At 37.2% G+C, this 19226-nt stretch overlaps 1 protein-coding gene across 1 annotated transcript in view; it reads left to right on the top strand.

Annotated features, from left to right (window-relative positions):
• The window catches only part of LOC753235 (microfibril-associated glycoprotein 4), a 33487-nt gene extending 15470 nt beyond the window's left edge, over positions 1–18017 (top strand). The window contains exons 2-4 of the mRNA XM_030990284.1: positions 13206–13342; positions 15104–15365; positions 16289–18017. Coding sequence (XP_030846144.1) covers positions 13206–13342; positions 15104–15365; positions 16289–16548 — 659 coding nt within the window. The 3' untranslated portion in view covers positions 16549–18017. The remainder of the gene's footprint in view (positions 1–13205; positions 13343–15103; positions 15366–16288) is intronic.
• Positions 18018–19226: the final 1209 nt, after the last annotated feature.

Below are 19226 nucleotides of genomic sequence, written 5' to 3'. Positions count from 1 at the left end.
TACTTCGATCCTCAAAGTGAAAGTCTCACAATCCGTTCCTCAGTCATGCAAAATATTAGTGAAAAATCCCGATTCATGTCTTTTAAATGAAAATTGAATGATTCAAAATACACTTTACCTGTATATGAGTTGAGTATGATATCAAGAGCGTATGCTGGCAAAATAAATTCCATAAAATGTCTCTCCTACCAGCTCACTGCTTCTAGAAACGAATAGAGGCACTTACCAAGATAATCTAGGCAACATCGGGAACTCATTAGTATGTTGCCTTTAACAGGAAGGATAAAAAACTTGATATCTGTACGACCAATGATCCACTGGGAATGCCTGATGACGTCAACAATGAAAGATAAATTCATTATCCGCCCTCATCGTAAAGCCAGGTCTTTGGATTTAATGGTATTGGATTATCATTATCTCGTATATAGGATTGGTTTGAGTGATTGGAATCAAATAAGTAGCCCCGAGGGAGTGTGATGTGTGGGCCATGTTTAAGATCAGATCTGGTTGTCTCCATCTACAATTCTACTTCAAGGGTTGGTTATCTTAAAGAGAAGGTTGAGTTCTAGGGAGAGGTGAACAATTATTTGCAAGTGTGGAATAACATCAGATAAAAAATGTTCACTGAGAAGCATGGCTCTTCAAATGCCTTCATACTCTAAATATGACAATTAACAGCTTAAAAATGAGGCCCAATTTGTATGCCACATGTTTGTGTAGTCCCATATACATTGTTCTGTGTACAGTGCTTGTTACTTTACCAAGACTTTGCCAAATTTCTTATCATTTTGATGACTCCAGAACATTGCAGTACTGTACACACCAATACTTATATGCTACTTGATAAACTTTTTCTGATCGATTCCACAACGTTTCTTTCACAATGTAATCGCATGACCAGGGGGTGTTTCACAAAACTTGTCATCAGTGACAAATTACAGTTTTTGTTATAAGCTACTGAAATCCTTGCTTCTGATTGGTTTATCAGCAGATTTGTCACTGATTTTTGCCATTTGTCATTGAAAAAAGGCTTTGTGAAACACCCCTCTGAACTCAACTTTATCTTTAAAGGTAAAGACCAGTTATGGTCATGCGATTACATTGTGAAAGAAACGTTGTGGAATCGATCAGAAAAGGTTGATCATCTAGCATCTAGCATCTGCAAGGTTCTGGAATCATCAAAAAGATTAGAAATTTGGCCCATTCTTCATAAAGTTACAAGCACTATACACAGAAAGATGTATATGGGACTACCCTATATCTCTCACAGACCATGAGAGAAACAAATTTACGAAATATATGAATTAGTAGGCGGTTTCCCGGCAATTTTTTTATCATGTATTAGTCAAAACATATTCTTTCACATGATTGGTAATGAGAGCTTCCATTTCATTTTTTTTTAAATTGGGGCGTTTCCAACACTGGTCTTTACCTTTAAAGGAACATTGCTGCGCTTCAGATCATGTTGAATGGTCATGCCAATTTTTAAAAGAAATAGTCTGTTGATGATTGATTTTGTCAATCAGAGCAATTCAATTGTGTTCTGTGAGATTATGGATCATACAAATTATCACAACTTGACGGGATCTTACTTGAAATTACAAACAGCAAATGGTATTTAAAATAGAAACGGGTATATCACATCACAAATACGTAATGATTCAGGTGAGGACGCAGCTTCGAAACTGAATCACGTCTTTCGGATAGTGACGTTAAAAGGTCGGTCCCCAGACGTAGATAATTATTATCTGATTGATTGATACACGTCAGTAAAAACCTACACTATGAACATGACGGACAAAGAAAGAGGACAAAATATACAGTTCCTCATTCTACCCTCAACAATTGCTGTGGCAGACAAAGGAACATCCCTTCACTGCTATTATGTAAAAATGTGTAGAATAGGTGTCACATGCATATTCACATGTTCTACACATTTGTACATAATAGCAGTGAAGGGATGTTCCTTTGTAGAATGAGGAACAGTATATTTTGTCCTCTTTCTTTGTCCGTCATGCTCATAGTGCCAATACACGCACACACGCATGTACCAAAAGCCGGCCCATTGTTGTAATCCTCATTTCATGTATAAGATGTGAACATGGTTCTGATTATTCTTATTATCGTTAATGAAAGCGCACTTAATTTTCCTTTCTCATCGTCATGTTGAAACGGAAAACGATATGTGAAACTCAGGCTTATTTTATATTAAATGTCATTTAATCCATCGTCGTTCTTCTGGTTTATCGTTCTTTCATTTCCCGCGTTGAAAGTTAGTAAGAGCAGTGTTTATTATCAATCAATTTAGTATTAATCGTGCGTGACTGGATGGAACCCTTTTAAAATTACCTATCGGAAAGCTTTTCACATAGCCTACTTTGCCAGGCGCCATTTTGGTAGCTGGGGTTGCCAAAGCGCTTAACATGATTAGGGTAATGTACGAGCCGAGGAGAACCATGTAATGTGCACGTCAAAGCATTAAGTTTAAATTACTCGAATCATTAAGCGGCCACTCCCCATGATAAACCGTATATAGTTAAACCATGAAATCGTGGATGGACCTATAATAGATAAATAAGTAATATACATGTTGATCCACGTTTTAATATAATGTGCAATCATCGTATTAATGTTTATGTCGTAAATCAAAATGTGAAAAACATTAATGCAGTAGAAAGATTACAATTAAGATCTTTGGAACTTAATATCTTCAACTCAATAATTGGCACTTGGATAACAATTACAATGGTTGGCATGTTTGGTAACTTTTTTTTCCCTTCAATATAAACCAAGTTACTTTCTATCGAGCTGTTGTGTAAAATCGAATCAATTCATTCCTCAGATTTCATTCAGATATTCTATATCACCATCACTATAGAATGACCATACTGCAAAACCACTTCACCCCCCCCCCCTCGCTTGCCCAATACCGGTGTAACAACACAATTGAATTCGAATCTGAATTCGAAAACACATACTATATGTATGTATGTGTGTATGTAAATTTATAAATATATACAATGTTGTTGCACTATCATATAATTGTGGAAAATAGGGAGAACAAAAAAGTTGTAAAAGGTGTTACTAGTAATGTAATTTATTTTCATCTCTGTATTATATTCCAAGAGAGACATGTGGTTGTACGTTAATTTTTGCAATTCCTGGTTATTGTAATTTTGGCATTTGCACTCAATTATCTTTGTGACACTAATATTTTGAATTACGTTATCCGTTGATTTGGAGAAGAAGACAAAAATCGAGAATGATAATAACTTTTTGGATAATAATCTGTAGAATTTGAATTGAATTAAATTGATTGTTACCCGGCAAAAAAAAGCATGCGGATTAATGCGACAGTGATGCTTCTGATTTCAAAGGGATAACTTAAATCAGAAAACTGTAACGAAATCCAGACAGGGTTAGTAAAGAAACAATACTCTGGCTGTAGACATTTTGATGAATCGTAATCAGGATGTTTGTTTTTCTGTTAAGATTCATTGTGTTCTGTGTTAAATTATAGCTCCTAATTTTAAAACAGAATAACAAAGGAACGCGTCGGGCTAACATAGCCAAGTAGACATTATGATGAATCATTCAATTTTCTTTTTGGTAATTGTTTCCCGGATAAAGTGTACAAATTTGGCGCTTTTATGAATTTCTCTTCTTAGAAAAGAAGATGCTAAAAATCGTGTCGGCGCTGACATGCCCCCATTACGTCAATTTTGAAACTAAAACGGTTGTAACGTCGCAAAAATAGGAAATAGACATCGGGGTTATTTTGACGGGGGTTATGACAGTGATTTTGAAGGATGTATCGCGTTCATTGTCAACTTCCCTCCTTGATCTTATTAAACTCTGACAGCAAAACATCATTTTCTTGTCACGTAACGAGTATCAGTGTCTTCACATACCACAGGTTTAATTATAGTCTTCCCGCGTGTGTATGGTCTAAATTACCTTTGACAGCACCGTGGCAGCATGTAATCATGTTAATTACATACCCGACATGAACATGTATTCATGAGATATGACGTCATGAACGGTGCTGAACTTTTTAAATGAAAAAATAGTTAAAAATGTCAATAACCCAAATCCTTAAAGTGCTAAAGGAATTACTGACATTTAGTATAAAAGGAATTACTGACGTCTAGTACAAAAAGAATTAATGATGTCTAGTATAAAGGGAAGATTTAATGTGAGAAAGAATTTGCATTCGTACCACAACAAAAACATCCTTTGTCACAACTATGTTTATCATCGTGACTATGCTTGTAGGTAATTTTGATATCATTATAACTCATAAAACCTAGCTTCTTATCATATTTGGTTTTTCAAAATCTTTTAAGAAGTTACGTTGAGTAGTAAATTAAATTTTGAAAATCATAAGATATAGGCCTAGGCCTATATTGGAGACCTATATCCTGAAGTGCAAACGATGGGTCTTGCCATCTGGTACATTCTCGATAGGAAGTTTACATTGCACAATTATTATCGAACTCAGAGGCACTTGGTCCTTATGCATAAGCCTTACTGATCTGATTGAATAACTCCATTGGTTTTATGTAGTCAGCTGACAACTGGATCTCGTAAGGTTTAATGAATATGATATTGGTATACTGGTTCAGTCGTACTTCGAGGTTCTAGTAGCTGTCTGCGCTTAATTTCTGACCCAGCATAAATCTAAGTTTAGTTTTTGCATGGAGTTACTAACCTAGTAACTCCATGGTTTTTGACAGGCACTCATCAGCTGCGACAGGTGGCAAATAATGGTTAAAGACAGAATCATTATTTCATTCCGAACTTAATAAAATGATACTGCATGTGTGATATGTCTGGAAAAAAATAGGAAATGCATAGCGACTGAAAGGTAGACTAGATGCAGGTGGAAAATGATTAATATTCAAGTGGAAGTCTCTAATTAAAAGGCTTGCCAATGTAACATATTTAATCAGGGTCTATCTTATCGTCGAGGTCTCCATTGTTTAAAGGGCATCACCCCCCCCCCATAACCTAATTTCAGAGAAAGGGGAAGATGGAGCGAAGGGGGGGGGGTAGTAATATGGGGGCACTTTCGCTATAAAGTATAATACTATTTTCTGAGTACATAAAGTTACAGTTTAATTCTTCTTAAGTATATACATGAAGTAGTTGGTTATTGAAATGCCGAAATAGATACTTAAAGGCCTGTGTCATCTCTTTTTTTTCTTCGTGAATGCAAGAAGTTTGTTTTTGATTTTGAAATATGAATCGCCATTAATTCAAATTTTATATTTATAGTGTGATTTGCTAGTGAATGCGACCTAGGACAGAAATGTTTCAATTTATCGATACATGATCCTACAATTTCTACTACTACTACTACTATACTACTACTACTACTACTACTACTACTACTACTACTACTTCTACTACTACTACTGCTACTACTACTACTACTACTACTACTAGTGCTGCTGCTACTATTAATACTACTTTTACTACTTCAACTACTTCAACTACTACTACTACTCCTACTACTTCTACTACTACTAGTATTACTTCTACTTCTAGTGCTACTAGTGCTACTACTACTACTACTACTACTACTACTACTACTACTACTATTACTACTTCTTCTACTACTACTACTACTACTACTACTACTACTACTACTACTACTACTACCACCACTATCACTACTATACTCTGTTTCTATCACTACTGCTGCATGTAGACCCACTGCTTATTCTTATATAGATCGTTCAGTCTTCTATTATTTCCATGTCTTCTACCCTCTCATTCCAACATGAAGAAAGTCCTCAAAAATGTCATTTTTAGGCTCTACCTGACACGTCTCCTCGGGGTCTTTTCTCCGTACGGGTCGCTAGATGTTATGACAACTTGTGCTAGGGGTCATCTCGGGTCACCTGTAATCTTTCTGCAGCGACTTTGACGTGACCTTCGACTTAGCACGATATACATTCCTCACCGAAACAACCCAAATATAATTCATAATGAAAAGCGACCAGTTCAAGTTCACGTTTACGTAACAAGACTAGTTAGTATTCGGCAAATACGTATCGACGTGATACATTTTTCAGTATAGTCATAATATGTAGCCATGTGATGTAACTGCACTCACCCAGCTGCATGTACAGTTGATAACTGAATTACTCATACCCCTTGTAAGTTTGATGTTTTGTGTGTGTTTTTTGTTACTCAAGAATGAAAGGTGGACTGGTTAATATAGGGCCTTTGTTGAATTATTTTAGATGTAAGCTTTAATACCTCACAGTCTCTCTCAAGAAGCATCAATGGGGACAAATCAATATTTCACATTCTTCAACAGTTAAAAAACATGATAAGGGTATGAATACTTTAGTTGTTAAAGATGAAGTTGACTTCTGGTCATGCGATTGCATTGTGAAAGAAACGGTGTGGAACCGACCAGAAAAGGTTGATCATCTAGCATATAAGAATTTGTGTGTATTGCAAGGTTCTGGAATCATCAAAATGATAAGAAATGTGGCCAAGTCTTGGTAAAGTTACAAACACTTGCACAGAAAGATGTATATGGGACTACACGAACACGTGGCGTAAAAAGCCGCCCCCCCCCCGATTTTTACGATGTTACATGCATATTTAGAATATGAAGGCATTTGAAGAGCCATGCTTTTCAGGGAACATGTCTTAACTGATGTTCTTCCATACTTGCATAATAAGAATGAGTAATGCTCACAAATTATTTTTCACCTCTTCCCAGAACTCAACCTTGTACTTGAAGTGTAAATATTAAGTGGAAAGTTAATTCCTGCAAACACATATTTTAAAGGTAATACAAAGATTTTGAAAAATTTGAAAATTGGCTGGAGAGTGATTCTTTACAAGTTTGATATATTTGGATACCCATGTGAATGTATTATAAGTATTATAAGAATATCAAAATTTACCGTTGCTCTCGGTAAATTTTGATAAATTTTAAATAGTGCCTACAGCCATACAGTAGTGGATGCGACCTTGAAAATCTCAGAATATGTAGTTGTGATATATAATTTCCAAACGGGAATAGCCAATTGGTCGATTATAGTCAAGAAACATTGTTTTATAGTCAAATTAATATTTTGAACTTGAGAGGGAGCTATATACAACATAAATAGTTAGTTATTTATAGTTTCATCTCTATAGACTCGAGTTCAACCGCGACGACGATCACTGAATATTGTAGGATCACATATGCTTCCAATATGTTCATTTGAACAAAATTCATGACCCCATACCAAAACTTTGTATTACCTTTAAGGAAGAAAAGGATTGTACATTGGAATATTTGGCGATGAATGAGATGATGCTTGAAATTGCCATAGGAGACGCCTCCATATTCCTAGATATATGTATTCTGATTTAGATATGCATATAATAATAATAATTCCTCTTTTATCAATACATCGATGATGTCTCTAAGCGCTTTACAGATGTATATGATTACCCCTTCATGTGCTATACACTGTACATTAATTATTTCTGTGACACAGCTAATTCTTTCCTCGCATATTGAGATTCTTTACATAATATCTTTGAACACATTGTTGTGATTCAATTTACTGAGACAGAAATGGGAAACTTAATGGAGAATTAACAATTCAGTAAGTTCATAATATTGTTAACAGTCTCATGTTGTTTGTGCCGATCCACACTCGTGGTAAACCAGAAGTCGTGATGATTGACACATGGGACATATCAAAGGTTAAAAAACTCATGTTTTTATCCAAAAGTATGCATGGAGAAGTCCTACTTTGAATATTCACTGCCATAATGATGGAGGCGCTTCGTTCGTTTGCCCTCTTGATACAAAAAAAAATACTTTCATTTGTGTATCGTACATTAATGAATGATTACATAGCTAGGTGAGTCTTACAAATTTGTACGAAATTGATCTTGAAACTTCACTGAGCGGCGAATGCTTGCACGCGTAGCGAAATTGGGTTTCGCCAGGGTTCATAAAAGGTTGCAAAAGTTTCGTAAAGGGTTGCAAGAAACAGTTTTTCTTGTCGCAAAGAAATTGTAAACATGTTCAATATTCCTTTGCGAATTTGTTTTTTTCCGCAAACAGTTGCAAGCGTTTGCAAAACTGTCTTAAGCCTTACCATATGGTTCCTATATAAAATCGACCCATTGAGTACCAGGAGTTAGCAAAAGATCCCAAACATATACAAAATTACAAATAGAGGCAAAGGATTGGCAAATAGTTGATGATATTCGCAGAAAGTATCTAACATTTGCTTCCAGTCGCTAATAGTCGCCAACTGCATTTCGCAAACACTTTCCCAAACATTCGCTCAAATGTTGCTAATTGTCGCTAAACACCCTGATTTTCGCTAAAATTCGTCAGAAGAGTTGGCGAATCCAAATTTGCAACGTTCGTGTTAAAGCATTCGCAGCTCAGTGAGAAACCCCCTTTTAACTGCCCATGGAAACATAGTATCAACAGACTAATTACTACGGAGTATTTATCGTATAACCAATATTGTCTAATAAAGGTTCACCTTTGCAATAATGAAAATAAAGTTAGTTTTTTAAAAATCTTCGCACAGCTACTTTAAAGAATACGGACAAGATTCCTATATCGGTTTCGTTAAATATTCAGGTCACGTACTATCAACTCCCAAATATGTTCCAATTATCATCAGATGTCATTTTATAACTTTCACAAGTTCGGTTCACACGAGAGTTAGTGAACTTTAAAGTCTATGTTGTGGTTTTAAGCTTCAAGGTTATCTTTAAGTTGCGAACCATCCGGACGCACTTAATGTGGTTAGCAAACTTGAAGTATTGTTCTAAGTCTTTAAGCACGAGCGCTCTTGTCACGATAACTCCGAGCTGAAGGAGGCCAGGGGGCGTCCACTCGGAAGTTTTTTGTGCCGTGCGGACGCAATTAATTTCAGCCTGTTGTTACTACGACTGCTCGCCTGCCCGTGAGGCTTGTAGATTAAAACTTCAAACATTGTCGTTTCGGTCCCGTGTAAACCACCGTCGTTGATAGTTAGTAATCGTTAAATTGCGCCGGGAGTGTCACTTTTGACAGACTTGGCGCATTAATTTTCATTATTATCATCATCATCATCACTATTATTTAAAACTTCGACGTTTTGCCAACTTGAATCTTAACGCTACTACTCTCGCGTGAACATAGCTACTGTCTTACCGATGATCAAGTATATGGTAACCCCGGGGGTGCCGTCCCTGACTTTACGCGTGGCTCCCGCCCCGAAAATATGCCGAATGATGATAACCTTTGACCTCAACACGGCGTGTCAGTGCTCGGGCGTCAGCACCAATAAATCATAATATGTCACGTGACCTCTTTTGATATTACAACATACATGTAATTGTAATGTTCCTTGTTTGCGTGCTTTTTAAAGGGAATTCATGATTATAGCATTTATGAGAAAAACGGGTGAAAGGAATAACAACGGTTTGTTATTTCATTGCTCGTTATGTCGGAAGTTTAATTACCGGAGTTTTGTTTTTCGAAGATTCGAGGTTAATTAGCAATCCGTGTAATGTTTCATTTCTATGGGACTACGCACATTAAAAAATAATATAAGTATCTGGATTACTACCCACCAGTCTACCACTTCGGTCAAGATGTTTCGGACAACTCTAGCCCCAGGACGATGTCTAGCTATGATTAAGCTGTCATAACGATATCTTTACGAAGATGTATCATGAAGTCCTGCGTTTAGGAACATATTTATTATTAGTTTGGCACTTAATGATGAACAATTCTCATTGGAGCATCAAAATAATGTTTTATGATTTGACGAAAGTCATTGCATGTCGTATCCGGATGATTCCCCCCCCCCCCTAGACTACCACCTCGGACAAGTTAAAACGGACAACTAACCACCAGGACAACTCTCACCTAGACACCTACTCCCTACATAGAACAATCGACCCAATAACCCCTCTGACGTCATCAAAAATCTATTTTTAGACTCTTTTTTTTTCTTCGTCATCTTCCGAAAGAGCATCAAAAATAATGTCCGAATGTCGAAAACTAACTGAATTTATTAAGTATTTACTGAGATATGACCATCTGAATAAATATATGTCCTAAGGGGAACTCAGTGTTACAATGTTCTGGTTCATAACATTAGGAACCAGAGCACTATAACACTGAGTTCCCATAGGACATATATTTATTCAGATGGTTGGTGTCCGGGAAGTTTTCTGGGTGTATTTGTCCGGACTTTGTCCTAACGTGTACCTATCTAGGGCTTCTTGTCCCAGTGGGTAGTTTCTCGGGGAAAATAGTCCGTGATGGTAATTAGAGGGATACTGATTGATGAACCAACTGGTGTAAAAAATAAATGTACGGAATTACTATCCTTTACACCATCGTGCCCCCCCCCCCCAAAAAAAAGTAAATAAATAAATAAAAATAAATAAAATAAAATAGAAAGCTATTAAACAAAGAAACAAACAAACAAAACAAACAAGCAAATAAACAAGCAAACAAACATACAGCAAAGAAACCCGTAGTAAAACATAAACAAACGAAGTTTTTTATTGTTTAGCTTGTAAGTGTACGGTTACATTACAGGACAATCCAAAAATTAAAGGTAGAAATAAATCGGGCCAATAATAAAAGAAAGTTATGAATATTTGAAATATGTCTACAGCTTTGTGACTCTCAAATAGCAAATTTTTCAGTGGATTGAGACGTAGTGACGGACTCTAAACTCTCCCGTTTGTCATATACCAAAATATCACTAATTTCTGTTGTCTCCCAAGCGCCTTCACATAGTAATCATTTTTGTTGTTGAACAAATGGGAAAATTGTCTCACTGAGCATCGAATGCTTACGAATGTTGCGATTTTGGATTCTCCAACTTTTCTGACAAATGTTGGCGAAAATCAGGGTTCGCCTCTGCGACATTTAGCGACTTTTAGCAATGTTCAGCGACAATTAGCAACCTTTGAGCGAATGCTTGTGAAAGGCAGTTGGCGACTATTAGCGAATGTAAGCAAATGTTAGCGACAGGTTATGCAAAGATAAGCAACTATTTGCCAGTTCTTCGCCACTATTTGTGAATGTTTGGGACCTTTTGCTAACTCCTGGTACGCAATGGGTCGATCGCTAGCATTGGCGAATCAAAAAGAACTTCAGCGACAAAAGGCTTACGACTGTTTTGCTAACGCTTGCAACTGTTTGCGGAAAAATTTCGCAAAAGAGCGACAAGAAAAACTGTTTGCAAACTTTCTTGCAACCTTTTACAAACCTCTTGCAACCTTTTTTGAACCCTGGCAAAAACCCCAAATTCGCTTCTTTCACGAGCATTCGCCGCTCAGTGAAATACCCCCTTTACCGATTCATCCAATTTGAAGAGCCCATACCCAAAGTGATTGCAACTTTAATAAATTCATATCTTTCTCATTTTTGTCCGTTTTCATTCAAACTTTCACCGGTACACTTTTTTTGAATGTTTTTCTTTCTTTTGGAGTAGTTTTCGATAATTAAAGGTGGGATTTCCCTTTAACTTTATTATCATTGCGAACATGTTGTTGAATGTGTTTAGACGTCTGGTATGAATGGAAATGCACTATGAGTAGGAGTTCAAGGTCACAGATTTCTGGCTAGACAATGAAATGACACAACGGATTAGTGATATGGCACAACACGCAAATTGGCAACTCATTTAATGAGTCTGTGTACGTGTGTGTACGATTATATGTCACGAAATGGGAGGGCGACATAATTTATATGACAAACATTGAAAACGATGAATGCATGAAATAAAGTGACACTTAAACCAATGTTTAAAGGGATAGTTGACTTCTGGTAATAAAGAATAATAATTTTGAGAGCTTTCTCAGTCTTTATTCATAGTAGCAATGTCCCCTGAAATGGACAACTCTGCAATACCCTCATACTTATCATACATATATCACCGTGATGACTAGAAAGAGGTGATAACTTTTGGATCGAATTTTCATGTCACATGTTTGTGTACTCCCATAATACCTATTTCTGTGTCACATGCATGTAATATTGTCAAATTGAGTCAATTCAATTTCATTTTCATCATGCCAAAACCTTCAAGTATACATCCGTTTGTTATGTATTACACAACCACAATCGACCTTCTCCAATTCCTTCAGTTTGTGTCACATTTTAATAACACTTGATCAGAACCACTTTATCTGTAGTCAATAATTAATATGTGCAATACATAAGAAGTCACCGTGAAGTTTTATTTGACCAGAAACGTTGGAAGGCAGAGTGATTGAGGAGAGGTGTCGGCGGCATATTCTTTGTAGAGCATTCCGGCCAGGCGCCTTTTCAGAGGCGCGTACAGTGATGACTATCCACTATGAATCTCGCATTTCACTCGGTACCCATTTTACCATCAGAGAAGCAATGTAGATTAATGTATCTCTTAAAGGACGCAAGTGCCACGCCGGGTATCGAACCCATGGCCTATGCATCTCCAGTCGAGTGTTCAAACCACTCGTCTACATCTCCAAATAATTTCTGGCAACGGTGACATACATTTTGGTTTGTAAAAAATCGAACAAGAGAACATTGCTACGATATCCAGATTTTCTGTATCATGTTGGCTTGAATGTGCAGGGTGACATTCCTCAGTTCTTATTCATAAACACCAACCCAATGTCTGGAGCGTGCTCTCATAAATCAAAACCATCCGATGAGATGATAATAAAAACCACCTCGCTTTGATCTTTGGCACGTGCTTTTATCTTTGTTAAAAAGATCAACTCTATGAACTACCGAAATATGTCATTCCTGTTGGTGAAGGTTCCAGTCACTATAATAATAGGCAGTGCGTTGAGGTAGAATGGATGAAATATGGATGTGTCCAGATGCGAGGTGCATGTTTGTGCGAGGATGACCCCACATAGCAACCATTTTCGCCTAGGCTTTTATGACTGTAATGTCCTCTTCTCTCGCACTGATGTTATGGGGAGGGAGCCCCCTCTATAAAATGGGCCCGTTTGAAGCCTCTGACTCCAGCGTGAATATTATGCTTCAAACTTGTTATCCCCCTCGGCCAATTCTCTTTGTTCCCATATTACTGCCATGCTATAAGCTTCTCGAATAAATAAATAAAGAATGCCGAATGTGTTCATAAAAAAATGTCTGTATTTTATGAAAATTCATTTTCATATTTCCTTCCGTTTTTTTTGTTTGGTCTCCTGCCCAGGCGTTTTGCCGAGAGACTGTAAAGACGTACAACAGAGAGGCTCGACGTCGAGTGGAACGTACACGATTCAACCTGATCATAACGGCTGGCCTTTCCAAGTCTACTGTGATATGGAGACTGATGGCGGTGGTTGGACGGTGAGTGCGTGAATATACTAATAATTCGAAAGAGGATCTTTTTATTGCTTTCATTTCCTTCCTTTTCCTTACCCTGCCTTTCCTTTCATTTCCTTTCCTTTCCTCTCCTTTGCTTTCCTCTCTTTTTCTTTCCCTTTCCTTTCCTTTCATTTCTTTTCCTTTCCCTTCGTTTCGTTTCGTTTCCTTCCCCTTCCGTCCCTTTTCTCTCCTTCCGTTTCGTTTCGTTTCGTTTCATTTCCTTTCATTACATATACAGTTTCATTTTATTTGAGTTTATATATTTGTTAATGAATGAATACACTATATTTGCAAAATAGATCATTGTTAGGATACCCAAGGTCAATTAATACAAATTATCAAAGTAGGCCTACTAACGGTTCTCAAATATAACAAATTAGCTCTACATTCTTTGATTATCATGGTTACATATTTGTGCTGTTATCATCACATATGTTCTGAATGAAATACTTACCTTTTTCACGGCTGTCTTTCAGGAGAATCGTATTAATAATGCATTTCTTTTAATTATGTTTTCAGTGTTATAACACACGAGAGTAATGAAATTCTTACAGCTGAAGAAAAAAACCCAGAGATCTCCAGGGAGATGAAAAAACAACAAAAAGAAGATTTTTTGATATAATTATGTCGCCCTCCAACATTATGACAAAGAAATCTTCACTAGGCAGCAGCTTATCTGTCACGTTGACTACCTTGAGAATTTTGAACGGTAGATGGGGCTATTCAGAATAATGTAATTCAAACACTGAATCACACGTTACGTCGTGTGCCTACTCGGACATGCCTAGCCTACGTTAATTTATTTAGTAACTTACAAATAAGATCCCAGGTGGACACATGCATAATAATGGAAACGATGATAAACGCACTTATAACATATTTCGTGTGTGCATATTCACATAAAAAGTCCTTTATTATTTAAAAGGAGCACAATTTCTTGACACTATTTGACAAGCAAGTAAAGCAAAAAAGAAAATTACGATAGCCTACCAGTTTGGTCAAATTAAAATGAACGGCACACTATTACAATATCGGGGGAGGGTGGCATGTTTTTCTTCTGTTTAGTTTCTGGGTTCCATAAGGTGCACGGGATTCTTGTGCCCCTACATCCACCTATCTGTAGGACGTCTTTCTTGGGTAAAAATTGACGTCTTAAAGACGTCTTTCTTGGACCAATAAGACCTAAAAAGAAAACATGACGTCCATACGACTTCTTCCTATGGTACAAGTTGAAGTCTTAAAGATGTCTTTCTTTGACTAATAAGACGTTAAAATCACGACAAAATATGACGTCTATATGATGTCTTCCTGTAGTACAAGGTGACGTCTTAAAGACGTCTTTCTTTGACTAAAAGACGTAAATATGACGTCCATACGACGTATTTCTATGGTACAAGTTGACGTCTTAAAGACGTCTTTCTTTGACTAAAAGACGTAAATATGACGTCCACACGACGTCTTCCTATGGTACAAGTTGACGTCTTAAAGGCGTCTTTCTTTCACTAATAAGACGTAAAAATCACGTCAAAATATGACGTCCTCATGACGACGTACGCGGGTGAAAGTTTACGTCTTTTTGACGTCGTGTTATGTCGTCTTAAAGACGTAGTACAAGACGTAAATTAGACGTGATATTTACCAGTCTCTGCTATCAGGGTATGTCATGACAAAACATAATATTTTGAGTGGACATTCAGTGAACCAATCAACCAATCGTGACATTCCTCCTTCATTTATTCGCAGGTCTTTCAGCGCCGTTCAAATGGCTCCGAACAGTTCCGACGCGGCTGGGCCAGCTATCGACGGGGCTTCGGCTCGCCCCAAGGCGAGTTCTGGCTCGGTCTCGATCGGCTTCACCGACTCACCTACCAAGACGAGTACGAACTACGGGTCGATATGTCCGACTTCGACAACATCGCAGTGCATGCTGGGTACACGTGGTTTAGGGTTGACGATACGGCGTCGAATTATAGGTTACACGTTGGCGAATACCATGGAATTGCAGGTGAGTTTATCGAAAATATGGGAACGGGGAAAATGTGGAGCTGTTGAGATGATTTAACATTAAACAAATACATTTTTCAAGACACACATTCGTGGGTTCTCATGAGGATTTTGGCCTTATTCGCTAATCAGGTGTTTACCCATAGCAGATGTAATTATTAGTCACCCAAAGTGGACTTTAGTTAATTACCAACGGGTCTTTTGAAATGCACTACGCCCTCCAAACATCACCCTGTTGGAAAGCCTCATTAAAATAACCTTCCCTCACCCTGGAGACAAAGGAGGAAAAAAGGAGGGAAGAAAGCGTTATTCCCTCCTATATTTCGATTTTGTAATACCAATCATCTCCTTATCGACCTTAAAGTGACTCAGTAACAAAGTTGAAGGTTGATGAAAAAATTGCGTAATTGTTGTATGAAATGTTACTTATTATATTCCTTATAATGTACTCACCCTCTAGCATCAACCTCAAACGACAAAGATATCTATGGATTTCTTTAAAGGCGTCACTGTGCAACACCCTCTAACAATCATTAACAGTAAATTCTCCCAACCATTTTTGAATTTTCCCAACCGTTTTTCCATGAAAAAAAAAGACATATCAAAAACCTATAAAAAAAAAACCTTCAACACCAAAATGTCTGGAATGCTATATAAAGCCAATTCATTGCCCTGTGACGATCATTTACCTAAAATGTAATTAAAGTGTAATAATATACATGTAGTTGGGAGAATTAAGGAATCGGTCAGATCAGCGTTTCCCAGTTTGTATCATCATAAATAATGGTCCGTTTTCACTCATATTTTCAGATTATATTTAATTGTACATCTAGCATTGAAGTCATTACCTTAGCACCACTTTCTCTCATCTTAACAATGTTACCAAGTCCCTTTAATGTTTTACTATTTTCTTTTCATGTCCAGGTGATGCATTGTCCTACCACGATGGACAAGAGTTTAGTACGAAAGACCGCGATCATGACTCGAACAATACGAGCCACTGCGCCAGGGTCTCCGGCGAAGGGGGATGGTGGTTTAACCAGTGTCTTGAGACCAATCCAAACGGTCTCTACCTGGGCGGCCACACGGAACGGTCACGAGAGGGCGTCGTATGGACAGCATGGAAAGGAGCCAATTACTCGTTGAAGACGATACAACTGAAATTGCGCCCGGTTGCAGATTAGCAGCATTCGCCATCAGTCATAGACCAGCGTAAACAACGTTATATACCAGTCACACCGAGCCCGACTCCAGATCGACAAGAAAAAAGAGAAGAAGAAATAAAAAAGAAAAAAGATAGATGATACGTTACCTCCACTGAAATGGCTATAAAAAAAAACGGTTTGGAGTCGGTTGTTGGGTGGGTTTGGCGATGATTGTGACCAAGGTAACACCTTCGACACCGGACACCGATAATACAGACAACACACCGAACGAAAGATTACAATACGCCCGAACGGCCACGATTTTGTAGAGTATCAGCCGGTTTGCATGGAGTCGGTTTAGCGGTTTGTCAGGATATCGGTGTTACTGCAGTTTTAGGGGGCGTGTGCCACCAAGATACCTCAAAAGCATTATTAATAAATTATTGTGATATGTCACAAAAAACTTGAAGTCACTCCAAATTTTACGTTCAGGAACACTTTAGATGATAACCATGATAACATTTATATAATGATTTAGATCAAGAGTATTGATACCAGATTGGTTAGTGAAGGACGGATATAATAATAAAAAACTTTGATAGTATCATATAGGCCTTTGAAACCAACGGCTTCTTTGGGAAAGTTATAACTTAAAAGTTTTGAAAGACGAATGAGTGACTTTAAAAAATTCCGGCAACATTTTTACTGACACTATGTAAATATACACTTTTCGTCTGCACACCTGGACATCCCTATGTCTCCACACACATGCACTTACACATCTGCAAGAATCTTCAGCAGTGAAGGAGGCAGATTATCCTGAAGAAGAAGAAGAACATTAATTGGTGTCCAGGTAAATTTGGTACATGGTTTAGTGTGAAACAAAAAAATATATATATGTTCAAGCGTCGGATGAGATGCAAATGTTAAACCAGTATGAGGCTAATTTTTAAAAGGCATAGGTCTAAATTTGAAACGTCGGGTAAAGAGCAGTCCCAGAGACAATTGTGCAAGGAGTTTAGCCAACTCGCTGACACAATATTGCAATTAAGGTGGCTAAACTTTGTGCATAAATGGCATTGGAACTATCTCAGGCCTCATTAACGATAGCAGCCAGGTGGCGACTGTAATACATATTTTTTGGCGAGATAATTGGAATAGAATTTTGAGACGATGGATGCGAAAAAGCAAAAGCAAGATAATTGATGATACCAGGGAGATGACATCCCTGGTGATACTGAAAGAAAGCAAATGTTTCATGATCTGTTTTTGACTTATGAGATAGCTTGTATATAATCTGTATGACATTTATGTATAATACGCCCGAACTTCAACGTTTACGTAAACCGTAGGGCGTAATTTCCGACTCTTGCATTCATGTGTTTTCCTACGTAATGCTGTGTACATGAAACATACTTTTTAGATTAACTTATTGAATTTGAATATGCCACTTTTTATTAAACTGAATGCTATGTATATATATCAAATCATCCATTCGAATTATATTGGCAATGTTGTCATAGTGCCATTTTGTTAATGTGTATTGTCCTTCAATCTCTGCATGTAAAGGAGTGGTAGCGCTATTTTTTAGGAGTCCTATAAAGGGATTTTTTTTTTTTGGAGGGGGGGGGGGTAATTCATATCTCTAAAGAGTGATTGAAACCACTACCTTGGAGTTGATTCCACTCTCCTAAGACTCCTAAAAGAGTGGATTTCCACTCTAACTTCTGCATTTATCGAGTATCTTAACATTCTTGTAACTCCCTATAAGTATAAGCCACATGTATAATCTCCTTCTGTTACCTTGTATCATATCATGAGATAGATACAATTATACGAAAGGCTTGAAAATTATTGAACAGCGTGTATCCATTGCAAGATCAGGGGAGTGTTTCACAAAGACTAAGATCAACTTTAAGTTGGACTTAACTATGACACGCCGTTCATTCCACTGTTTGCTCTCACCATTTACTGGCATTGGTCGGTCTCTCGAGGGACGTACAAATCGTGGTCACAAATCTACAGAATTTACTTTTTGTTGTTGATATGATAGATCATTATTAAAGAAAAGAAAAGATATTATCTAAATACCATAGTGAGAGTAAATAGGGACATGAACGGCCTGCCAAAGTCAATTCCAACTTTAAGTCGATCTTTGTTTTTTTGGACCACTCCCCAGATCTATACCGATGTTAAACAGGTTTTAGGGAGCCAAGGATTATTAACTACATGATTAATATATTGAATATATTTAATATGACTCAAAACAATAAAAAGAAAAGGAAAGAATGCATCTGACCTTTCTCAGTTTGATTCACTGCTGCTTTTGTATAAAAGATCCGTAGATGTCACTCGATGTATATGGGTGATATTCTCGAAAGCGGACTAACTTTAGTCCATGGTGTCCATATGAACATGTTTTTGAATAATTCAATCTGTCACTAAGTTGAAATAAAATGTAATAACATAATAAATAAACAACAATGTAATTATGATATCATTATGTTATCATGGTAATTTAGGGACATTTCAAATTATTCAAATATATATTCATATTAACGCTTGGCATTCCATACTTAATCGGTAGATTAAACCATGGACTGAAGTTAGTCCGCTTTCGAGGATATAGGAATTGTCCCTGTTCTTCATAAAGAATCATACAATAACACGAGCATGTTTATAACCTATGAACCTCATGATATCATTTTTATGTTTGG

This window comes from Strongylocentrotus purpuratus, unplaced genomic scaffold, assembly GCF_000002235.5.
Source record: "Strongylocentrotus purpuratus isolate Spur 01 unplaced genomic scaffold, Spur_5.0 spur5_scaffold_19, whole genome shotgun sequence".
NCBI lineage: Eukaryota > Metazoa > Echinodermata > Echinoidea > Camarodonta > Strongylocentrotidae > Strongylocentrotus > Strongylocentrotus purpuratus.
This window is presented reverse-complemented; position numbering and strand designations above follow the sequence as displayed.